This window comes from Bombina bombina, chromosome 4 (genome assembly GCF_027579735.1).
Source record: "Bombina bombina isolate aBomBom1 chromosome 4, aBomBom1.pri, whole genome shotgun sequence".
NCBI classification, from domain to species: Eukaryota; Metazoa; Chordata; class Amphibia; order Anura; family Bombinatoridae; genus Bombina; species Bombina bombina.
In genome coordinates, this window is record NC_069502.1 from 785,932,645 (window position 1) to 785,958,568 (window position 25,924).

General features: G+C 41.6%; 1 protein-coding gene across 1 annotated transcript in view; it reads left to right on the plus strand.

The window, feature by feature from the left end:
* The window catches only part of ADSS2 (adenylosuccinate synthase 2), a 306,217-nt gene that overhangs the window by 87,733 nt on the left and 192,560 nt on the right, over positions 1-25,924 (plus strand). The window contains exon 5 of the mRNA XM_053711169.1: positions 13,819-13,885. Within this exon, the coding sequence (XP_053567144.1) occupies positions 13,819-13,885 (67 nt within the window). The remainder of the gene's footprint in view (positions 1-13,818; positions 13,886-25,924) is intronic.

Below are 25,924 nucleotides of genomic sequence, written 5' to 3' on the forward strand. Positions count from 1 at the left end.
ATGCCCACTTATCAGCGAAAGCGCGACTGCTCTGTTTTAGAAAATACTGAAGAGCATGAGGACGCTGATGATATTGGTTCTGAAGTGCCCCTACACCAGTCTGAGGGGGCCAGGGAGGTTTTGTCTCTGAGGGAGAAATTTCAGATTCAGGGAAAATTTCTCAACAAGCTGAACCTGATGTGATTACATTTAAATTTAAATTGGAACATCTCCGCGCCCTGCTTAAGGAGGTGTTATCTACTCTGGATGATTGTGAGAATTTGGTCATTCCAGAGAAATTATGTAAAATGGACAAGTTCCTAGAGGTCCCGGGGCCCCCCGAAACTTTTCCTATACCCAAGCGGGTGGCGGACATTGTAAATAAAGAATGGGAAAGGCCCGGCATACCTTTCGTCCCTCCCCCTATATTTAAGAAATTGTTTCCTATGGTCGACCCCAGAAAGGACTTATGGCAGACAGTCCCCAAGGTCGAGGGGGCGGTTTCTACTCTAAACAAACGCACCACTATACCCATAGAAGATAGTTGTGCTTTCAAAGATCCTATGGATAAAAAATTAGAGGGTTTGCTTAAAAAGATGTTTGTTCAGCAAGGTTACCTTCTACAACCAATTTCATGCATTGTTCCTGTCACTACAGCAGCGTGTTTCTGGTTCGATGAACTAGAAAAGGCGCTCAATAAAGATTCTTCTTATGAGGAGATTTTGGACAGAATTCATGCTCTCAAATTGGCTAACTCTTTCACCCTAGACGCCACTTTGCAATTGGCTAGATTAGCGGCGAAAAATTCTGGGTTTGCTATTGTGGCGCGCAGAGCACTTTGGCTAAAATCTTGGTCAGCGGATGCGTCTTCCAAGAACAAATTGCTTAACATTCCTTTCAAGGGGAAAACGCTGTTTGGCCCTGACTTGAAAGAGATTATTTCTGATATCACTGGGGGCAAGGGCCACGCCCTTCCTCAGGATTGGTCTTTCAAGGCCAAAAATAAACCTAATTTTCGTCCCTTTCGCAGAAACGGACCAGCCCCAAGTGCTACGTCCTCTAAGCAAGAGGGTAATACTTCTCAAGCCAAGCCAGCCTGGAGGCCAATGCAAGGCTGGAACAAAGGTAAGCAGGCCAAGAAACCTGCCACTGCTACCAAGACAGCATGAGATGTTGGCCCCCGATCCGGGACCGGATCTGGTGGGGGGCAGACTCTCTCTCTTCGCTCAGGCTTGGGCAAGAGATGTTCTGGATCCTTGGGCGCTAGAAATAGTCTCCCAAGGTTATCTTCTGGAATTCAAGGGGCTTCCCCCAAGGGGGAGGTTCCACAGGTCTCAATTGTCTTCAGACCACATAAAAAAACAGGCATTCTTACATTGTGTAGAAGACCTGTTAAAAATGGGAGTGATTCATCCTGTTCCATTAGGAGAACAAGGGATGGGGTTCTACTCCAATCTGTTCGTAGTTCCCAAAAAAGAGGGAACATTCAGACCAATCTTAGATCTCAAGATCCTAAACAAGTTTCTCAAGGTTCCATCGTTCAAAATGGAAACCATTCGAACAATTCTTCCTTCCATCCAGGAAGGTCAATTCATGACCACGGTGGATTTAAAGGATGCGTATCTACATATTCCTATCCACAAGGAACATCATCGGTTCCTGAGGTTCGCATTCCTGGACAAACATTACCAGTTTGTGGCACTTCCGTTCGGATTAGCCACTGCTCCAAGAATTTTCACAAAGGTACTAGGGTCCCTTCTAGCGGTGCTAAGACCAAGGGGCATTGCAGTAGTACCTTACTTGGACGACATACTGATTCAAGCGTCGTCCCTTCCACAAGCAAAGGCTCACACGGACATTGTCCTGGCCTTTCTCAGATCTCACGGGTGGAAAGTGAACGCAGAAAAAAGTTCTCTATCTCCGTCAACAAGGGTTCCCTTCTTGGGAACAATAATAGACTCCTTAGAAATGAGGATTTTTCTGACAGAGGCCAGAAAATCAAAACTTCTAAACTCTTGTCAAATACTTCATTCTGTTCCTCTTCCTTCCATAGCGCAGTGCATGGAAGTAATAGGTTTGATGGTAGCGGCAATGGACATAGTTCCTTTTGCGCGAATTCATCTAAGACCATTACAACTGTGCATGCTCAGTCAGTGGAATGGGGACTATACAGACTTGTCTCCGACGATACAAGTAGATCAGAGGACCAGAGATTCACTCCGTTGGTGGCTGTCCCTGGACAACCTGTCACAGGGGATGAGCTTCCGCAGACCAGAGTGGGTCATTGTCACGACCGACGCCAGTCTGGTGGGCTGGGGCGCGGTCTGGGGACCCCTGAAAGCTCAGGGTCTTTGGTCTCTGGAAGAATCTCTTCTCCCGATAAATATTCTGGAACTGAGAGCGATATTCAATGCTCTCAAGGCTTGGCCTCAGCTAGCAAAGGCCAAATTCATACGGTTTCAATCAGACAACATGACGACTGTTGCGTACATCAACCATCAGGGGGGAACAAGGAGTTCCCTGGCGATGGAAGAAGTGACCAAAATCATTCAATGGGCGGAGACTCACTCCTGCCACTTGTCTGCAATCCACATCCCAGGAGTGGAAAATTGGGAAGCGGATTTTCTGAGTCGTCAGACATTTCATCCGGGGGAGTGGGAACTCCATCCGGAAATCTTTGCCCAAATTACTCAATTGTGGGGCATTCCAGACATGGATCTGATGGCCTCTCGTCAGAACTTCAAGGTTCCTTGCTACGGGTCCAGATCCAGGGATCCCAAGGCGACTCTAGTAGATGCACTAGTAGCACCTTGGACCTTCAAACTAGCTTATGTATTCCCGCCGTTTCCTCTCATCCCCAGGCTGGTAGCCAGGATCAATCAGGAGAGGGCATCGGTGATCTTGATAGCTCCTGCGTGGCCACGCAGGACTTGGTATGCAGACCTGGTGAATATGTCATCGGCTCCACCATGGAAGCTACCTTTGAGACGAGACCACCTTGTTCAAGGTCCGTTCGAACATCCGAATCTGGTCTCACTCCAACTGACTGCTTGGAGATTGAACGCTTGATCTTATCAAAGCGAGGGTTCTCAGATTCTGTCATTGATACTCTTGTTCAGGCCAGAAAGCCTGTAACTAGAAAAATCTACCACAAAATATGGAAAAAATATATCTGTTGGTGTGAATCTAAAGGATTCCCTTGGGACAAGATAAAAATTCCTCAGATTCTATCCTTTCTTCAAGAAGGTTTGGAGAAAGGATTATCTGCAAGTTCTTTGAAGGGACAGATTTCTGCCTTGTCTGTGTTACTTCACAAAAAGCTGGCAGCTGTGCCAGATGTTCAAGCCTTTGTTCAGGCTCTGGTTAGAATCAAGCCTGTTTACAAACCTTTGACTCCTCCTTGGAGTCTCAATTTAGTTCTTTCAGTTCTTCAGGGGGTTCCGTTTGAACCCTTACATTCCGTTGATATTAAGTTATTATCTTGGAAAGTTTTGTTTTTGGTTGCAATTTCTTCTGCTAGAAGAGTTTCAGAATTATCTGCTCTGCAGTGTTCTCTTCCTTATCTGGTGTTCCATGCAGATAAGGTGGTTTTGCGTACTAAACCTGGTTTTCTTCCGAAAGTTGTTTCTAACAAAAACATTAACCAGGAGATAGTCGTGCCTTCTTTGTGTCCGAATCCAGTTTCAAAGAAGGAACGTTTGTTGCACAATTTGGATGTAGTTCGTGCTCTAAAATTCTATTTAGATGCTACAAAGGATTTTAGACAAACATCTTCCTTGTTTGTTGTTTATTCTGGTAAAAGGAGAGGTCAAAAAGCAACTTCTACCTCTCTCTCTTTTTGGATTAAAAGCATCATCAGATTGGCTTACGAGACTGCCGGACGGCAGCCTCCTGAAAGAATCACAGCTCATTCCACTAGGGCTGTGGCTTCCACTTGGGCCTTCAAGAACGAGGCTTCTGTTGATCAGATATGTAAGGCAGCGACTTGGTCTTCACTGCACACTTTTACTAAATTTTACAAATTTGATACTTTTGCTTCTTCTGAGGCTATTTTTGGGAGAAAGGTTTTGCAAGCCGTGGTGCCTTCCATCTAGGTGACCTGATTTGCTCCCTCCCTTCATCCGTGTCCTAAAGCTTTGGTATTGGTTCCCACAAGTAAGGATGACGCCGTGGACCGGACACACCTATGTTGGAGAAAACAGAATTTATGTTTACCTGATAAATTACTTTCTCCAACGGTGTGTCCGGTCCACGGCCCGCCCTGGTTTTTTTAATCAGGTCTGATAATTTATTTTCTTTAACTACAGTCACCACGGTATCATATGATTTCTCCTATGCAAATATTCCTCCTTTACGTCGGTCGAATGACTGGGGAAGGCGGAGCCTAGGAGGGATCATGTGACCAGCTTTGCTGGGCTCTTTGCCATTTCCTGTTGGGGAAGAGAATATCCCACAAGTAAGGATGACGCCGTGGACCGGACACACCGTTGGAGAAAGTAATTTATCAGGTAAACATAAATTCTGTTTTCCTTTAGTAATGTTCCATTACCTGTTGCTGTTCCATCAACATCTAATACTCAGGATGTTCCTGTTAACATAAGAGATTTTGTTTCTAAATCTATTAGGATGGCTATGTCTGTTATTCCTCCTTCCAGTAAACGTAAAAGGTCTTTTAAAACTTCTCATTTTCCAGATGAATTTTTAAATGAACATCATCATTCTGATTCTGTTTCTGATAATGATTTTTCTGGTTCAGAGGATTCTGTTTCAGAGATTGATACTGATAAATCTTCATATTTATTTAAAATGGAATTTATTCGTTCTTTACTTAAAGAAGTCTTAATTGCATTAGAAATAGAGGAATCCGGTCCTCTTGATACTAAATCTAAATGTTTAAATATGGTTTTTAAACCTCCTGTAGTTATTCCGGAGGTTTTTCCCGTCCCTGATGCTATTTCTGAAGTAATTTCCAGGGAATGGAATAATCTGGGTAATTCATTTACTCCTTCTAAACGGTTTAAGCAATTATATCCTGTGCCATCTGACAGATTAGAGTTTTGGGACAAAATCCCTAAAGTTTATGGGGCTATCTCTACTCTTGCTAAACGTACTACTATTCCTACGGCAGATAGTACTTCCTTTAAGGATCCTTTAGATAGGAAAATTGAATCCTTTCTAAGAAAAGCTTACTTATGTTCAGGTAATCTTCTTAGACCTGCTATATCTTTGGCGGATGTTGCTGCAGCTTCAACTTTCTGGTTGGAGGCTTTAGCTCAACAAGTAACAGATCATAATACTCATAGCATTGTTAATCTTCTTCAACATGCTAATAACTTTATTTGTGATGCCATGGTTGATGTCAGGTATATGTCTTTAGCTATTTTAGCTAGAAGAGCTTTATGGCTTAAAACTTGGAATGCTGATATGTTTTCTAAGTCAACTTTGCTTTCCCTTTCTTTCCAAGGTAATAAATTGTTTGGTTCACAGTTGGATTCTATTATTTCAACTGTTACTGGGGGGAAAGGAACTTTTTTACCGCAGGATAAAAAATCTAAAGGTAAATATAGGGCTGCTAATCTTTTTCGTTCCTTTCGTCACAATAAGGAACAAAAGCCTGATCCTTCCCCTACAGCAACGGTTTCAGTTTGGAAACCATCTCCAGTCTGGAATAAATCCAAGCCTTTTAGAAAGCCAAAGCCAGTTCCCAGGTCCACATGAAGGTGCGGCCCTCATTCCAGCCCAGCTGGTAGGGGGCAGATTACGTTTTTTCAAAGAAATTTGGATCAATTCGATTCACAAACTTTGGATTGAGAACATTGTTTCACAAGGGTACAGAATAGGCTTCAAGATAAGGCCTCCTGCAAGAAGATTTTTTCTTTCTCGTGTTCCAATAAATCCAGTGAAGGCTCAAGCATTTCTGAAATGTGTTTCAGATCTAGAGTTGGCTGGAGTAATTGTGCCAGTTCCAGTTCTGGAACAGGGTCTGGGGTTTTACTCAAATCTATTCATTGTACCAAAGAAGGAGGATTCCTTCAGACCAGTTCTGGATTTAAAAATATTGAATCGTTATGTAAGAATACCAACATTCAAAATGGTAACTATAAGGACTATTCTGCCTTTTGTTCTGCAAGGGCATTATATGTCCACAATAGATTTACAGGATGCATATCTGCATATTCCGATTCATCCAGATCACTATCAGTTTCTGAGATTCTCTTTTCTAGACAAGCATTACCAGTTTGTGACTCTGCCGTTTGGCCTAGCAACAGCTCCAAGGATTTTTACAAAGGTTCTCGGTGCCCTACTATCTGTAATCAGAGAACAGGGTATTGTGGTATTTCCTTATTTGGACGATATCTTGGTACTTGCTCAGTCTTCACATTTAGCAGAATCTCATACGAATCGACTTGTATCGTGTCTTCGAGAACATGGATGGAGGATCAATTTACCAAAGAATTCGTTGATTCCTCAGACATGGGTAACCTTTTTAGGTTTCCAGATAGATTCAGTGTCCATGACTCTGTCTCTGACAGACAAGAGACGTCTGAAATTGGTTTCAGCTTGTCGAAACCTTCAGTCTCAATCATTCCCTTCGGTAGCCTTATGCATGGAAATTCTAGGTCTTATGACTGCTGCATCGGACGCGATCCCCTTTGCTCGTTTTCACATGCGACCTCTTCAGCTCTGTATGCTGAACCAGTGGTGCAGGGATTATACAAAGATAACACAATTAATATCTTTAAAACCGAATGTACGACACTCTGACGTGGTGGACAGACCACCATCGTTTAGTTCAGGGGGCTTCTTTTGTTCTTCCGACCTGGACTGTGATCTCAACAGATGCAAGTCTGACAGGTTGGGGAGCGGTATGGGGGTCTCTGACAGCGCAGGGGGTTTGGGAATCTCAGGAGGCGAGATTACCAATCAACATTTTGGAACTCTGTGCCATTTTCAGAGCTCTTCAGTCGTGGCCTCTTCTAAAGAGAGAGTCGTTCATTTGTTTTCAGACGGACAATGTCACAACCATGGCATATGTCAATCATCAAGGAGGGACTCACAGTCCTCTGGCTATGAAAGAAGTATCTCGAATACTTGTTTGGGCGGAATCCAGCTCCTGTCTAATTTCTGCGGTTCACATCCCAGGTATAGACAATTGGGAAGCGGATTATCTCAGTCGCCAAACATTACATCCGGGCGAATGGTCTCTTCACCCAGAGGTATTTCTTCAGATTGTTCAAATCTGGGGACTTCCAGAAATAGATCTGATGGCTTCTCATCTAAACAAGAAGCTTCCCAGGTATCTGTCCAGATCCAGGGATCCTCAGGCGGAAGCAGTGGATGCATTGTCACTTCCTTGGAAGTATCATCCTGCCTATATCTTTCCGCCTCTAGTTCTTCTTCCAAGAGTGATTTCCAAGATTCTAAGGAGCGTTCGTTTGTCCTGCTGGTGGCTCCAGCATGGCCTCACAGGTTTTGGTATGCAGATCTTGTTTGGATGGCTACTTGCCAACCGTGGACTCTTCCGTTAAGACCAGACCTTCTATCGCAAGGTCCTTTTTTCCATCAGGATCTCAAATCCTTAAATTTGAAGGTATGGAGATTGAACGCTTGATTCTCAGTCATAGAGGTTTCTCTGACTCTGTAATTAATACTATGTTTCAGGCTCGTAAATCTTTCTGTCTAGGAAGATATATTATCGAGTCTGGAAGACTTACATTTCTTGGTGTTCTTCTCATCATTTTTCTTGGCATTCTTTTAGAATTCCTAGAATTTTACAGTTTCTTCAGGATCGTTTGGATAAAGGTTTGTCTGCAAGTTCCTTGAAAGGACAAATCTCTGCTCTTTCTGTTCTTTTTCACAGAAAGATTGCTAATCTTCCTGATATTCATTGTTTTGTACAGACTTTGGTTCGTATAAAACCTGTCATTAAGTCAATTTCTCCTCCTTGGAGTTTGAATTTGGTTCTGGGGGCTCTTCAAGCTCCTCCGTTTGAACCTATGCATTCGCTGGATATTAAATTACTTTCTTGGAAAGTTTTGTTTCTTTTGGCCATCTCTTCTGCTAGAAGAGTTTCTGAATTATCTGCTCTTTCTTGTGAGTCTCCTTTTCTGATTTTTCATCAGGATAAGGCGGTTTTGCGAACTTAATTTAAATTTTTACCTAAGGTTGTGAATTCTAACAACATTAGTTGAGAAATAGTGGTTCCTTCATTGTGTCCTAATCCTAAGAACTCTAAGGAAAGATCGTGGCATTCTTTGGATGTAGTTAGAGCTTTGAAATATTATGTTGAAGCTACTAAGGATTTCCGTAAGACTTCTAGTCTATTTGTTATCTTTTCTGGTTCTAGGAAAGGTCAGAAGGCCTCTGCCATTTCTTTGGCGTCTTGGTTAAAGTCTTTGATTCATCATGCTTATGTTGAGTTGGATAGAACTCTGCCTCAGAGGATTACAGCTCATTCAACTAGGTCAGTTTCTACTTCCTGGGCATTTAGGAATGAAGCTTCGGTTGATCAGATTTGCAAAGCAGCAACTTGGTCTTCTTTGCATACTTTTACTAAATTCTACCATTTTGATGTGTTTTCTTCTTCTGAAGCTGTCTTTGGTAGAAAAGTACTTCAGGCAGCTGTTTCAGTTTGATTCTTCTACTTATAATTTCAGTTTTTTTCATTATGAGATTTAAACTTTGTTTGGGGTGTGGATTATTTTTCAGCGGAATTGGCTGTCTTTATTTTATCCCTCCCTCTCTAGTGACTCTTGCGTGGAAGATCCACATCTTGGGTATTCATTATCCCATACGTCACTAGCTCATGGACTCTTGCTAATTACATGAAAGAAAACAGAATTTATGTGGGAACTTACCTGATAAATTCATTTCTTTCATATTAGCAAGAGTCCATGAGGCCCTCCCTTTTTGTGGTGGTTATGATTTTTTTTGTATAAAGCACAATTATTCCAATTCCTTATTTTTTATGCTTTCACACTTTTTTCTTATCACCCCTCTTCTTGGCTATTGGTTAAACTGATTTGTGGGTGTGGTGAGGGGTGTATTTATAGGCATTTTGAGGTTTGGGAAACTTTGCCCCTCCTGGTAGGAATGTATATCCCATACGTCACTAGCTCATGGACTCTTGCTAATATGAAAGAAATGAATTTATCAGGCAAGTTCCCACATAAATTATGTTTTTGCTTTCTTTCCAATAGCATGGAGAGTCCACAATTCCATTTATTACTGTTGGGAAACCAATCCCCAATCCAAAGAGGACACAGAATGGACAGGGAGGGAGAACAAAAGGCAGGCAGACTTGAACTGAAGGCACCACCACTTTAAGCACCTTTCTCCAAAAAGAAGCCTCAGCTGAGGCTAACACATCTAGATTGTAAAAATTGTTAAAGGCATGCAAAGAAGTTGCCCTACAGATGTGTTCCCTTGAAGCTTATCCTTAACGGTCCGGGATGCGACACAGCACTGATAGTCAGAAGGCAACTGTCCAGCTGACCTATAAGCCAATCAATAGACAACCTACAAACACAAGGAAAAATGGTTACAGAGACCCCTAGACAATGACGAAGATTATATCAACTCCTTGGTAGCCTGGAGAAAAAACTCTAGAATACAAACCTCATCTAGATTAAGAACTAAACGTCCCTTCTGAAAAGAGGGATAAAAACAGCAGGAAGGAAGTACAATCTCCAGATTAACATTGCGGTCTGGAAACACTAGTACAGAGAACACCCTTATTCCTAAGAAAACTACAAGAAAAAAGCCAACAGAACATTCTAAGATAAAAGTTAAATATCAACAGAATGGTAGGCTCAAAAAGATCCAAATTAAGGATCCAGGAAGGAACAACAAGCTTAAACACAGACCTGAAATATACCAGGGTCTGAACAAAAAACAGACTCAGAGAGACAAAGTCCCTAACTGAAAACTATCCTTAGAGAGGACTAAGCGTCTATCTCCACGCAGTCAGATTTCGAGGAAGGAAAGTACCTATAAGTAGGACCTTCCGTACTAGATCCACAGATCGAGTCCTGAGCTGTCAAACTGGAGAACATAGTATCACCATGGTCCCCTTCTGCTTAATGCGGTTATGACCCTGTCAATGAAGAAACAAAACAGTAACTCTATCTCCGGAACCCCCACCTGAGGATTAGCTTGGAGAACACCTCAGAAGGGCCCAAAGCCCTGAGAAAAATTAACGCCCTTCTATTCAGACCTAACACTTTTCAGAAGTTTACTCTCCGATATGAAATGCTTAAAAAGGACAATCAAATCAAAAACTCCGCCCTACATGAAGGCTCTGGGAGATCTTCCTTGAGGACCGATGTAAATCAGAGCTTATGTAGACTGAAAGGCATCTGATAAATCGGACAAAGCTCTGTTGGAGCCACGCTACCAAAAATTATAGATATACTCTGTTCCAGAAGGTTCTTCGAAAAGAATACTTGAGTTCTAAAAGAACCCCAAACAGAAACCCAGCCTGAAAGGCTGGCATCTGATCCCCCAAAAAAGACGTTCCAGAAACTGAGCCTACATAGTTGGAGAGGTCTGGAATGGAAGAGTGCATAGGGTAATGCCCAAGCAGGCACACATGAGACCAAATGCTTCCAAGCACAGCGCCACTGAAGACTGAAAAAAAAAAAAGTCAAGTAGAGAGAAGACTGGATCTTCCCCTGCTATGGAAAAATCCAAATTGCAATAAAGCCGAAGGCCACCTAGACCTATTTAATAGGTAGAGCAAAAACCGACAGGGTGGATAAACATAAGACACCAAATGTCAGCAAGAAACCTTGTAAAAGAACAGAAAATAAACCTGAACTAATTATGATTGTACAAAGAACAACATATGTTGAAGCAGTCATAAGAAGGAAACCTTATAATGAGAAAAAATAAATGAATGTATCTATTTACATCAAATATGATAGAAATACAATAACATTAAAGGGACACTGAACCCAAAATTTTTTCTTTCGTGATTCAGATAGAGCATGCAATTTTAATCAACTTTCTAAGTTACTCCTATTATCAATTTTTCTTTGTTCACTTGCTATCTTTATTTGAAAAAGAAGGCATCTAAGCTTCTTTTTTGGTTCAGCACTCCGGACAGTACTTTTTTATTGGTGGATGAATTTATCCACCAATCAGCAAGAATAACCCAGGTTATTTACCAAAAATGGTCCGGCATCTAAACTTACATTCTTGCATTTCAAATAAAGATACCAAGAGATTGAAGAAAATTTGATAATTGGAGTAAATTAGAAATTTGCTTAAAATTGCATGCTCTATCTGAATCATGATAGAAAAAAATTGGGTTAAGTGTCCCTTTAATATGTTATTGTATTTCTATCATATTTGATGTAAATGGATACATTCATTTATTTTTTTCTCATTATAAGGTTTCCTTTTTGGGTTCAGCGTCCCTTTAATGTCTCAAAATCATTCAGATTTTTTTTTTTTTTTTTTTTTTTACATGGGGCAAAAACAGAAAGCAACAGTCCTAGACAGAGAATTTTCTCAATATGAGAATGTCAAGATAAAAAGCCTACTGCACCTGGAGGTCCCAGAAGGACTCCCACCTAAGTACTGATTAGGCCTGCTCAACTCCAGAGATCAGACGGGATCATGAGTATTCGAGACTGGAGCTGCAGTAGACTCCACATATGCCTAAAAAAAAAAAAAAAAAAAAAAAAAAAAAAAAAAAGGTATGCAAGAGAAGAAACAATATTTTCCTAAGAACACTAAGACAAAAACATATATAACAAAGACCATGCATAAAGTGAAAAGCATGATGCCAGATGTAAAAGAGCCCAGAGAGAAAATAAGTACACTAGTCTAAGCCACTCTTTTAAACCTCTTATCTGTTTGTTAATCCACTAACAAATTGAGTATCAAGGCTTAAATACAAACATATTTTTAAAAGCCTACCGTACTTAATACTATCGCACCGGGAGTTATATTCAGTACCCCCTTCATGGTGACAGTAGAAACAAATGGCGCCAGAAACACTGCCGTGGCGGGAAGCGCAGACTTGAAGTGCGCACCGGCAGCCATATCCGTGATATGCAGCTTACTGAAGGATGCATAAGTGATCTCTTTTCCAAATCTCTGAGCAAGCACCAGGCTGAGGGATAAATAAATAACCCATAGAGAGCATTTTAAACCCTCTTAAGTGCCGCTACTCAAATGGCGCTGTGATCTCCATTAGAGAACAGCGTGACCCGCTCAGGGAGAAGATTACAACTCTAGCAACGGTCATCCGCCTCTCATCCTGAGGGGCATTAAAAATTATGTACTGCCTGACAACCTAGAAAATATGAGGCTTAATCTTATCTTTTCAGGATAAAAAGCCACAACCTGATCTCCAGCGTGTAAGGTCTATTACAAGTGCGCAAACTGATCGCGCCACAACCACACTGTGGAAATCACATTCTCATAGATTAATGGCCAGTACATAGATGCCCCGTAAAAATACCATTCCGTGTGAACACTGCTCAGCCTCATGGTCTTAACGTGCTAAAACCGGACAGACATGGATAGAATCTTAATAGGTGTACAGCATTTAAAGCAGTTGTGCAGACGTTTGCACATGGAGTGTCTGTGTCTCGTTCTGTCATCTATCAGTTGGGAGTCAGACTGAAGATTTAGTGACAGAGTGAGCACGGCAAACACCACGGTCAGAGCCTTAAGATGCCTCTAAAGTATGAAACAGTCCCCACACACCATACTGCCTGACAGGTTCATACCTGTACTTTTGAACTGTCATAAGGCAATTTGAGGCGGCAAAAAATCCTGTCACTAGCAGACGGCCAGGTAACTGCTCAAACCACAAAATATCCAAAACATGCTGATATATATAATAAATATATAATACAAACCCCTTATTAGGGATAGCAGGTCCAACTAAGTTCCTGAATAACACCCCAGTCCTCCTTCCATGACTTTTTTTTTCTCTAGGAAATATATAAGAAAAAGGACTTACCCTTCAGGGTCTTCTACTGTGGAGCAGACACAGTACTTTCAGGTCTGTCAGCTTCATCCAGACTTCTGGCAGGGACCTGAGATGAAAGGAAAGAGGAGTAACTAACCTTGGTTGCCGGGTGGGGTGTTGGCATAGATTACTGGAGAGATAACAAAGACTACTCTGCGACCTAAAGGCTACCAATACTCTTACTCAAGAGGATTACATGGACACAACATTACCCCAATCCTGCTTGAAGGGAAACTACCCATAAAATAATTCAATATTTCTTCAGAGCACTATCTTCTCACTCCTCCGTGTCAGGAAGGCAAAAAATGACTGGGGATTATGGGAAGTGGGGGGGATACTTGAGCTTTGCCTGTGGTGTCTTTGCCTCCTCCTGGTGGCAAGCAGTGGAATTCTCAACAGTAATGAATGGAATCGTGGGCTCTCCATGCTATTGGAAAGAAAATATAATTACATGCTCTATCGAATGTAATTTTAAGATTACCAACTCTATACTGCTGTGTGTTAAACCCCAGAAGTAGGTTAAACTGTTGAAATACTACTTGGGACTCACAGAGCTAGTTCTACATCTGAGTTGTGCGAGTAGTGCTATTGTATCTGCTGCATTTTCTAAGGACTTGCAATTTAGATGTTAATTTCGAATAGAGACTGGGCACGTTTTTTTTACCCCAATTATGACATTTAATTTTGTACATGCTAAATAAGTTGGCCAGGTTGTAATTTACCAATATCACACTAAAATATACGTATTCAATTTGCTTGTGTGCTCTAATAAGTAACACATCTTTATCCTGCCTTTTAAATGTCTCTTGTTTTTTCTATTGTTTGATGTATTAATTTTATTTATTTTTCAGTCTTTGACTTTCACCAGGCTGCTGATGGCATCCAGGAAAAACAGAGAGAAGAACAAGCAGGAAAAAAGTATGTGCACTTCTGTAATTTTCATTGCATATGTGTGACTTTTTTTTCCTTTCTACAAAGCATTGTTGAGGTATTTTATTAAATATTTAAAGTACCTTTTATATAGCAGCATTTCAAATGAACATTATTTAAGTATATTTGTTACTATCTTAATGGTTAAGGTCTGGGCCTTTTCGTTTTTGCTGGTCGTCAACATTTTTACTTTTGCTCTCTTGAAGGCAAAAAGCACATTGCTTTTATTTTGTAAATCTGTTTCAGTATATCTTACGTTTACAATATTTATATTGTGTATTTTTTTTTTTTACATGACTGAAAACATAAATGCAGACTTTAATATATCTATTTCTTTCTTAAAACACGGTGAGTCCACAGATTATAAATTACTGTTGGGAATATCACTCCTATCCAGCAGGAGGTGGCAAAGAGCACCACAGCAAAGCTGTTAAGTATCACTTCCCTTCCCACAACCCCCAGTCATTCACTGTGCCTTCGGTGCAAGGAGGAGGTGAAGTTTTTTAGTGTCTGAAGAGATTGGATTTATTCACTTCAATCAAGATTTTTTTGTAGGTTTGCTCTGATATTTTCTCTAAAGATTGGGCTTTGCCGTACCCCACGTTAGCCTCTTCAGTAGGGCAGTGGTGGCTTTAAAGCAGTTAGGAACTTGTGAGGTGGGCCTCACTGCGTTTTTTTTTTTTTTAACATGTTGCTGCCATTGTATAGAAAGCCAAAGTAGGTTTACTTTGATCTTTCTTTTTGTCACAGGTCTCTGTGGCATCCTCTCATACCGAGTGAGACGTCGTCCTGCCGGACAGCCAGAAGTACAGGTAAGTGCTTTATTCTTCTGGGGCTGGAAGACTGGCACTAAAAAAGTTTGAAATCCTCTCTGCAACATTATGTGAGACATGTACATCATTTAGAAGGATATTTTAGGCAGTGTGCAGGCACTTTATGATGACAGGAGACTAGGGGTTAATATAGAATCCCCTGTACAGGTGGCCCTCGGTTTACAACGGTTCAATTTACACCGTTTCAGAATAACAACCTTTTTTTCCAGTCATGTGACTGCTATTGAGAAGCAGTGCATTTATTAAAATAGCCAGTAGGTGGAGCTGTCTGCCTGTGTTGCTGCAAAGCCAAGCAAGCTGAAATTAATCAGTTTAACCAGACCTGAGCTATCGAGCAGATTTCAAAGGAACAAGATCTTCCTGTCTATAAATCAGTCCAGATTGGAATGCATAGAAAGAACTGTTTGCAGAAAAATGCAAGTGAAGTCTGTGTTTGATTATTTTATTAGGTTTATAATGCCGTTTAGCAAATGGTTTTTGTTCATTTAACTTAGTTTAATTATATATTCTGTGTTGTGTGATTATTTTATTAGGTTTATAATGCTGTTTAGCATTTAAAGTCTTAATTTCAAATCTTTAAAAATAATGTATTAGATGTTACTTATGACAATTTTGAGAGGGCCCTGGAACCTAACTCCCTCACTTCCCATTGACTTGCATTATAAATTGGGTTTCAATTTACAACGGTTTCGATTTACAACCATTCCTTTTGGAACTTAACCCTGGCGTAAACTGAGGGCTACCTGTATTTATATTTGGGCTCATGTGTTCATGTTTAGAGGCTCCTATGGGGTTAATGACTCCTAACTAATTTTTAATTCATCTGGCTGTGTTCCGGTTAAGCTTGTGTAGCCTTTTAATTCATGGTCAGTGGCGCATGCTTTTTTACTTGGGCTGCGCAGTAATAAGCATTCCTGTGCGCTCAATACTTATTAGAGAGGATGCCATTGCGGTCTCTTTTAGAGTGTTCTGCCTCTCTTGTCTGTTGACAGAGTAGCGGAGATCCAGAACAGTGTCTGCACGCTTCAATTGCGATCAATGTTGGGGCAAGGAATTTTGCATCAAGTGTTTTTCAGTGTCTTTTTGCTTTTATAGAGACGTCGATGGTGTATTCAGCTGATTTAATAAAGCGAGATGCTAGAAAATGTTTGCGCTTAATTACCATGCTGTGGAAGTGTCCCCGCCTTCTTCACTGTGAAGGAGATGCGGCACCATGTTAATTTCTCTCCGGGTCATGTGATCCTACAGCTCAGTATACTGGTTGAGAACAGAGTTGTTTTTCCACTTCTCAGTCTGTCTGAATTATGTGCTGGAAACGTTTTTAGAAAGAAATTAGGGGAATGTTTTGTTATTAAATAATTTATGCTCCCATAATTATAATCAATATCTCCCTCTCCCTGATACTATACTATATACTCATATTAGTATTCAGTAATTTTATACAATAGTCATCTGCTCTGTGTTTGTGTCCCTTTGTCTAACTTGCTCTTAAAGTGACAGTTGCATTTAATATGCCTCTCAGTTTTTATTTGCAAAAACTCTGTGTTGGTTTTACACAATAATATTGCCTTTGTGTTTCGCTGGATCTCTTAAGATAGAGAGAGCGTGTTACTTCTGAGCCAATGTCTCCCAGGATGATGCTGTCTGGGCAATACCACAGTTTCTCCTTTTTTCGTCCCAAGCCTCTATGGCGTCACCTGCAGTGCCCTGCGGTTCCTAGTTATCTCCTGGAGGAGTTATTTGCATGCAGAATTTGCTGCTCTGGTATCTGTTGGGTACCTGTGGCATTATCTGCTTTTCCTATTCTTAGGGTAAATTGCTGGAGGAATAATAGAGATTCAGATAGTAAGTAAGGTTTCTGTATCGCCTGCGGCTACTCTGGTTGCCTTCCTCATAGGTTTGATGAGTATATGTCAGTAGCTTCTGAAATTAAATTCTCAGATTCGGACAGTATAATTCATTTATCTGATGCTTGAAATAGTATCCTTCAGATTAAGCTTGAACACCTTTGTGTGCGATTTAAGAAGGTGGCTGCCTTGGAGCGACTCAGATTCGTCTGTCGTCAATCTCTCTAAAGAATCTAGTGAACTTTATAGATACTAGGATTCCTCTGTGGCAGTTTTTCCTTTACTAATCCGTGCTGGGAGATTTTTTTTCACAGGAACGGGAGAGCTACTCTTGGAGTTTTCCCTGTCTCCTGTCTTTAAAAGGATTTTTCCTGTCATTGTTTCCATTAAATATCATGACGCACGGTGCCTATTGTACTAGGACATTTCTACTCTGGCTAAGAGAACTACGATTCCTAGAGAGGATAGTGGCTCTTTCAGGATCAATGGGCTAAGCTATAGGCTTATATGGAAGTTTGTTTTGCCACTTTGTCAAGTGTGGCATCTTATTGGTGTGACGCCTTGTTTGTTCCAATTGGTAGGGGGGGTTCATTTAAGGAGGAGATCCAGAACAGAATTAAGATAGCCAATTCTTTTATTTCTGATACTGCCATGCAAGATTTTAAGTAGGCAGCCAAGATATCCAACTTTGCGGTGCTAGACTGTGGGGCTTTGTGGCTATATCATGGTCAGTGGAGTGACCTTGTTTGGGCCAGATCTGACAGGATTTTTTTTTTTTCCCGATAGTTCAGGAAAATGGTCTTTTCTACAACAAGAGATGAATAGACCTACAGCAGTTTTGCCCTAATCTTGGATCGGTCCAGGTGGGGGGCTGAATCTCTGTCTTCAAACATAGATACGAGATGTCCCAGATAGGCTGTGGGCCTAGTATCTCAGGATTAATGCATAGTATTCATTCTTTCCCTCACTGAGGCGGGTTCCACCGCTCAATTTTATCTGCAGGCCAGATAACAGTGAGGAATTTTTGTAGTGCGTTTGGGACTTCTCTTCCACGTGAGGGATCGTTCCTGTATGAAAACAGAGTTTAGGATTTTTCGTCCTATGGTAGACCTAATGTGTCTCAACAAGTTGTCTCAGGGTACCGTTTTTCAAATGCGCATTTTTAAGATCCTGCGTTTTGCCTTTCTGTCAAACACTTTCAGTTTGTGGCTCTTCCCTTTGGCCTTGCCATGCCTCTCAAATGGGGCTATATTGGCAGTGATCAGGTTCAGGGAATTGCTGTGGTGCCCTTCCTAGATGTCATAATGGTTCAGGCGCCATCTTTTCAGCAAGCACACTCTCTCTCATACAGAGACCTTGTTGTGTTTCTTTATTCCCACGGATGGAAGTGAATCTGGAAATGAGTCCCCTTGTTCCAACTACAGGGGTAGTTTCTTAGGGACCATATTAGTTTCCCTAACTCTGAAAATATTTTTGACAGGTCAGAAATTAGAAGATTCTTCCTCTTGCCTCTTTCGGCACTCTTCTGTTTGGCCCTTAAGTGGCTTAATGTATGGAGATAATTGGTCTGATGGTTGCTTCATTGGACATCATTCCTTTGCTCGATTCCATCTGAGAGTCTGCTGTTATGCATGTTCAGATAGTGGACCGGGGATCTTGTGGCTCTGGCTCTGAGGATAGATCTAGATCTGTTGACATGAGATTCTTCCCTGTATATCAGAGAGGGGACTTAGTGGTAGAGCGCTCGCTTAGCATGTGAGAGGTAGCGGGATCGTTGCCCGCATTCTCCAGAATCTTTGATTTTCTCAGGAGCATCTGTCTCGGAGCACATGCTTCCGGACACCTTCCTGAGTAATAGTGACCACGGTCGCTAGCCCGTTAGGTTGGTGACTATGAACTTGGGAGGTGTCTGCTCTCCCCATAACCTTCTTGGAATTGAGTGATCTTCAGTGCTCTGATGGCTTTGCTCCAGTCGCCTTATCTGACTGGTCAGGTTTTAGTTGAACAATTTAATCTCAGTGGTTACATTAACCACCTGGGAGGAACCTGGAGTTCCTTTGCCATGATTGGCATTGATCGATGGGCAGACACTCACATTCGTTGCTTATCCACTATTCACATTTCAGGAGTGATTACTGGGAGTGGACTTCTTGAGCATTCAGATTTTTCATCCCAGGGAGTGGGCGCTTCTCCTGGAGATGTTCTCTAGGTTAATCCTCCAATGGGAGGTGCTGAAGTTGGCGTTGGCAGTACGCCAACGTTCCAAGTTATGTTATAGGTCAAGAAATCAGCAGACTGCTCTGTTAACTTTCATGGCGGTTCCTGGGGAGCTTAGTCTGACATCCCTGTTCCTCGGTTTGCTCTCCTTCCACAGTAATTGCTCGTATCAAATGGGAGCTTAATTTTAAATGTTTTTTTACATAATCGCAGGATCTGGTTTTCAGACCTAGCGGAGATGTAATTCTTCCAACTTGGTGGTGGTTCCTGAGGAAGGATCTTCTAATTCAGGGTCCATTTATTTTTTTTTTTTTCACACAACTTTTGAGTTCTCTGAAACTTTTTGCTTGGAGATTGAATGCTTGGTTCTGTCTAAGCATGGTTTTTCTGTATCGGTCTTTTGAGACCACGATTTAGGTTTGCAAGCCTGTTTATGGTGATTTCCCCATAAGGTATGGCATAAATTCCATGATTGGTATGAATCCCAGGACTACTCTTGAAAGTAGGGCAGGATTCCTAGGGGTTTGCCGTTTCTCTGGTAAGGACTGGAGGACGGTGATCAGTCAGTTCTCTGAAGGGTCAGTATTCTGTTTTATCTTTTTCTACACTAGTGTCTGGCAGATGTGCCAGACGTGTAATCTTTTTGTCAGTCCCTGGTTAGTATCAGGCCTGTGTTTTAGTCTGTCGCTCCTCTTGGAGTTTTATCCCTGTTTTAAGGTTTTGCAACTGGCTCAGTTTGATCTATAGCATTCCTTGGATTTTAAAAGTTTTCCTTTTGACTATACCTTCTGCTCGGAGAGTTTATGTACTCCTCTGCTTTTCAGTGTGATCGCTTTGTCTTATTTTGGATAAGGCAGTTTTTTGTCCTAAGTGGAAATATTGTTTGAGAATTGTTGTTCCCTCTGTGTCCTCATTCTTATCTTTTGAGGATCGTGTGGGCACTATTTGGATGTTGTGAGTACCTAATGTTTTTCTGTAACAGAAAGCTAATGCTACTTCTCTGGTGAGAAGTTTAATTTGTTTTTCAGACTGCAGGGCTGCAGTCTCCTGAGAGAGTTATGTCTCTACTCGAGGGCTGTCTCTTCACTCGAGGGCTGTCTCTTCTCGGGTTTTCAAATTGAAACTTCTGTGGAGCAGATTTGCAAGGTGACAATTTGGTCTTCCTTACATACTTTTTCCAAATTATAGAAATTTGACACTTTTGCAACTGGCTAAGGCTTCTTTTGGGAGAAAGATTCTGCAAGCAGTGGTGCCTTCTGTTTAGGTTACCTGTCTTGCCCTCCCTTATCTGTGTCCTCTAGCTAATTGATGATCCGTGGATTCACAGTGTCTTACGAAAGAAAACCAATTTTTGCTTACCTGATGATAAATTTCTTTCTTTCTCGACACAGTGAGTCCTCTGCCCTCCCTGTTTTCAGACAGGTTTTTTATATAAGCCTCAGGCACCTCTACACCTTTGTGTTATTTCCTTTTCTCCTTTTCCTTTGGTTGAATGACTGGGGGTTGTGGGAAGGGAAGTGATACTTAATAGCTTTGCTGTGGTGCTCTTTGACTCCTGCTGGCCAGGAGTGATATTCCCAACAGTAATTGATGATCCGTGGACTCACTGTGTAAAGAAATAAATAAATGTATCAGGTAAGCATAATTTTTTTTTTTTTTTTTTTTGTAAAATGATGGTCCACAGTCCTCCATAACATCTGTCTCTAGTTTTGTTCTTGGCCTTGTAGGAGATGGTTGAGAATATAGGTTGTTACAGCTACTTGCTTATGGATTACAAATTGGGAGCTCAGACCTTTTGTGAGACCCAGAGTTCCTGAGGAGTATCATTTACAGAGAAGAAAAAAACTCTTCACAGCAGCTGAATGATACAGGGACACGGGAATATACCCTGTTATGTGCAGAGCATTTTCCTTATGGGACTTCAGCCATAACTACCCTTAGGTGTTGCAGGGACTCGTACTTGGCATCCCCCTGAGGGTCTCCGGTATTTCCTACTGCAATCCTCTGCGGTACTGGATACCTGCACTGGATGGGTTTTCTACTGGATACTGCTGCATTAACATTAACATGCCTGGTAAGCCAGTGGAGGGGTGCTGCGTAAGGTAAGTGCCTTTACACAGCCCAGTGGCTATATGTAGGTTATCTGATACAGGTACAGAATATCCAGGGGACTTCACCTGCTTCCCTCATGACACCGTTTTTCTTTCTAATGACACGATGAGTCCACGGATCATCTAATTACTAATGGGAATATCACTCCTGCCCAGCAGGAGGCGGCAAAGAGCACCACAGCATAAGCTGTTAAATATCACCTCCCTTCCCTCCCCTCCAACCCCAGTCATTCTCTTTGCCTACGTTAGAACAAGGAGGTGGTAAAGTTAGGTGTTAAAAAATAATAAACTCTTGATTGAAGAATCTTTTAATAAGTAGTACAAGATTGTGCTGCTTTGTCCTAGGGTGTAGCCTTATCGGTCTCTTCAGTAGAGCGGTGGTGGCTTTAGAGCAATGGGAACTTGTGGGACATAATTCTCACTGCGCGTCCCATATAGTTTATGCTGCCCTAACTCCTAAAGCCTGAGTAATATTACTCAGTCTTTATTTCTTTTCCACAGGTCCAATGTGAGGGAGAGGACCTCTCAAACCTGGTGAGCTGCCTTGCTGTTGTGCAGATTTATGAGGTAAGTGCTAACTTAATATTCTGGGAAAGTAAGAAGACTCAGAGAAAATTAAGGTACTTTATTTGTAAAGAATGGGACACATAAACTCTTCTATAGATGGAGGTGCCTTATGTTGACAGCTTATTATGCAGGCACTGGGGCGGAGAGAAATTGGGCTCAGTTTTTTCGACGGTTTTCACTGATCCCGGCGGTTTAATTTTAAAAGAAAGATGCCGACCGGGATATTTCTTTAACACGCCCACGATGGGCAGAGCTTTGAGAGGCGGCAATTTTCCTTTCTTCCTGTGACCGGGGGAAAGCGTTTTAGTCTCCTTTAGATTACGCATGTTTGTCTAAGGACTTGAGTTTCTAGAACCGGAGAGCAGGTCAATACATCTACTGCCGAGTTCCGGATCTTCTGCCAAGGGGATTATCAAAGTTACGGTGTCAGCAGGGCAGGTAGGCACCTCCGAAAATAAGCTGAGGTGTAGATGTGTTTTGAATTACTTTCAGCTTCTTTTTTTGCATAGAAAAATAAAGAGTAAAAAAGTTAGTTTAAAAATTGAAGTGACAGTAACGTTTTTTTTCTGTTTAAATTTTAATAAAAGATTTAGACTTTTTACTTGATTTTTTTGATCCATAGTGAGTTAGAATGGACCAAGAGGCCCTGCAAAATGTCAATTGTTCTTTATGTTTTGATGCCAATGTGGAACCACCAATCCCTTTCTGTTCTGCATGTAGTGAAAGAACTTTGAATTATAGGGATACTTTTTCTGAGCCAACATTTTCTAAGGCAGATGCTGTTCAGGAGTCTAATGACAATGTTCAATATATGCCGCAGCTTTCTCCTCAAGCGTCCCAAATTTTACAGCCCACACATGCAGTGCCAAATTTTACAGCCCATTCTAGCTGCCTGTCGGTAATCGACATCCCAGGGGTGGAATGCCAAGCTCCCGAGATACGGGTCGAGATCCAGGGACCCCCAGGCGGAACTGATAGATGCTCTGGCAATCTAGCATACCTGTTGTCCTCCTTTGGCTCTTCTTCCTTGAGTAATTACTTGAATCAAACCGGCCTCTGTGATTCTCATAGCACCGGCCTGGCCTCGCAGGATTTGGTATGCAGATCTGGTGGAGATGACATCTTTTCCACTTTGGAGACTTCCGTTGCGGAAGGACCTTCTGATTCAGGGGCCTTTCCTTCCCCAAAATCTAGTTTCTCTGAAGCTTTCTGCTTGGAGATTGAACACTTGATTTTTCCAAGCGGGGGTTTTCTGATTCGGTCATAGAGACCATGATTCAGGCTTGTAAACCTGTAACTAGAAGGATTTACCATTAGATTTGGCGTAAATATCTTTATGGTGTGAATCCAAGGGCTACTCATGGAGTAGAGTTAGGATTCCTAGGATTTGGTCTTTTCTCCAGGAAGATTTGGAGAGAGGTTTTTAGACGTGTTCTCTAAAGGGTCAAATCTCGGCTTTATCTATCTTGTTACACAAACGTCTGGCGGATGTCTCAGATGTTCGGCCTTGTTGGTCAGAATCAGGCCTGTGTTCAAACCTCCATGGAGTCTAAACTTTAGTTCTCAATGTTCTTCAAGGGGCTCTGTTTGAGCCTATGCATTCCTTAGATATTAAGTTTTGCGTACCACATTAGGATTTCTTCCTAAGGTTGTTTCTGTTCTGAACATTAATCAAGAGATTGTTGTGCCTTCCTTGTCTCCTAATCCTTCTTCTAAGAAGGAAAGACTTTCGTCAGTCTTCTTCTTTGTTTGTGGTTTTCTTGGGGAAAACGCAAGGGACAGAAAGCTACGGCTACTTTTCTTTCTTTTTGGCTGAAAACTATCATACGTTTTGCAGATGAGACAGCTGGACAGTAGCCTCCAGAGTTACGGCTCATTCCACAAGGGCTGTTACTTCCTCATGGGCATTCATGAATGAAGTTTCTGTGGAACAGATTTACAAGGCTGTAACTTGGTCCTCTCATCGCACTTTTTCAATGCCCAAGCTGTGTACTCTAGCTTGGGTATTGAATCCCATTAGTAATTAAGATGATCCGTGGACTCATCGTGTCTTAAAAAAGAAAAGAAAATGTATGCTTACCTGATAAATGTATTTATTTTTTGACACGATGAGTCCATGGACCTCCCTGTTCTTTTAGACCGATTGTGGGTTATTGTAAACTTCAGACACCTCTGCACCTTGGTTTTTCCTTTCTCTTCCTAACTTCGTTCGAATGACTGGAGTGGGAGGGAAGGGAGGAGCTATTTAACAGCTCTGCTGTGGTGCTCTTTGCCTCCTCCTGCTGACCAGGAGGTGAATATACCAGATCCATGGACTCATCGTGTCAAAAAAGAAATACATTTATCAGGTAAGCATGCATTTTCTTTTCTCCACCCTGGAATCTGAACTTAGTTTTTATATATTACAAGGTTCTTCTCTTGAACCTTTACATTACATTGCTATTGTCTATTAACTGTTAAAGTAATCCTTTTTTCATTTTAGAAATCTCTTTAGCATAAAGTTTCTAAATCGTTAACCTTGTCCGTGATTCTACATTTTTCACTATCACAAGGTGAAGGCTATACTTTGTACTAAATATAATTTCTTCTATAAGGTACGACGAGTCCACGGATTCATCCTTTACTTGTGGGATATTATCCTCCTGCTAACAGGAAGTGGCAAAGAGCACCACAGCAGAGCTGTCTATATAGCTCCTCCCTTAGCTCCACCCCCCAGTCATTCTCTTTGCCTACTCTAAGTACTAGGAAGGGTAAAGTGAAAGAGGTGATAAAATATTAGTTTTTAATTTCTTTAGAGAACTGGGAAGTGGATTTTCTAAGTCGTCAGACTTTTCATCCAGAGGAGTGGGAACTCCATCCGGAGGTGTTTGCACAATTGATTCAGCAATGGGGCACACCAGAATTGGATCTGATGGTGTCTTGTCAGAACGCCAAACTTCCTTGTTACGGGTCCAGGTCAAGGTATCCTCAGGCAGTAATGATAGATGCTCTAGCAGTACCCTGGTCGTTCATTTCAACCTGGCTTACGTGTTTCCACCATTTCCTCTCCTTCCTCAGGTTTGTCTTTATTGTCAGTCCTTATCTTATACTTTGTTTCGGAAGTCTGAGATTATTGGTTTCCACATTTCCAGCATGTACTAGTGTATTTCTATTTTGTCATCCCTCATATACCTGTATCTTTCCAGTTGTAGCAGTCTGTCCACCTGAAGAGCCCACTCCATCACTGTGGGAGTATATGTCTTTTTCCACTTTTTGGGGATAAGGGACTTGGCGCTATTGAGCATTATTAGAAAGAGTTTATCTTTAAATTTGGGAAGGTCATGAAATAATAGAAGGTTGGGTGTTCTGGTCAAGGGCTTGTTCATTGTGGTCCCCATAATGTCCAAGGTCGACCGCCAGTAAGGTCTTATAACGTCACAGTCCCACCAAATGTGGAGTAGGGTGCCACGCTCCCCGCATCCGCGCCAACATCTCCCGTCGGTTGGTTTGTAAATCTTTTGTATTCTGTCCGGTGAAAGATATCACCTAGACAGAAATTTATAGTTCGACTCGGTTATTCTCGCCGAGACTGAGGCCCTGACATGCCATTCTTTGTCGGTAGGGGGCGGGTTCAGTTCCCTATTCCAACGTCTCACATAGTCGGGTAAGGGTGTTTCTTTTGGCGAAAGGATCAGTCGATAAACTATGGAGATCAGGTGTTTCGGTGTGTTTGGGAGTAGGCAGATAGATTCCAAAGTAGTCAGCTGTCTAGTCATGTCCTTAGATCTTTTGTATGTTGATAGAAAATGCTGGAGCTGTGTGTGATAGAACCATGGGATATCAAGTCCGGTCTGTCGCAGGTCCCCTCTGTCCCTAATTTTTTTGTTTGTCAAAAGGCGGTTAAATACCACCTGTGAAAATAGTTTTATCTATCACCAGTCGCTGCCTACACGAAAAAGGTATATCCGGGTTGTCTACAAATGGCGTGAGTTGGGAAGGGTTGGAGGTGATATATGGATGTTCCGCAAGTGATTTGTCCCACCTAGTAAAAAATTCTTTAATAATTGAGTAACTTTCTAGTATTTTGGGCCTAGATTTGGTGGATGTCCAGCCCAGGGTCCCTGAGTTCTGTTTTCCTAAAATTGTCCTGCATATTTGCACCCAAAGTTTCCCCTGAGAGTTGTGACACCACTCAATTTGATGTTGAATGTTAATGGCTTTCCTATAAGCTAGTAAGTTAGGAATTCCCAGTCCTCCCCTCTCCTTCGATAGGTAAAGAGTTTTTTTTGTAATTCTTGGTCTAATTCCTTTTCAAATAAACTCTTCTAACATCCCTTGTAGTTTATATAAATAGTGTGTAGGTAGGGGGATCGGGAGGGTTTGGAGATAATACAAGATTCTAGGTAGGACATTCATTTTAACGATGCTGATTCTCCCTAGCCAGGAGACTGGCTTGTTTCTCCATGAGGAGAG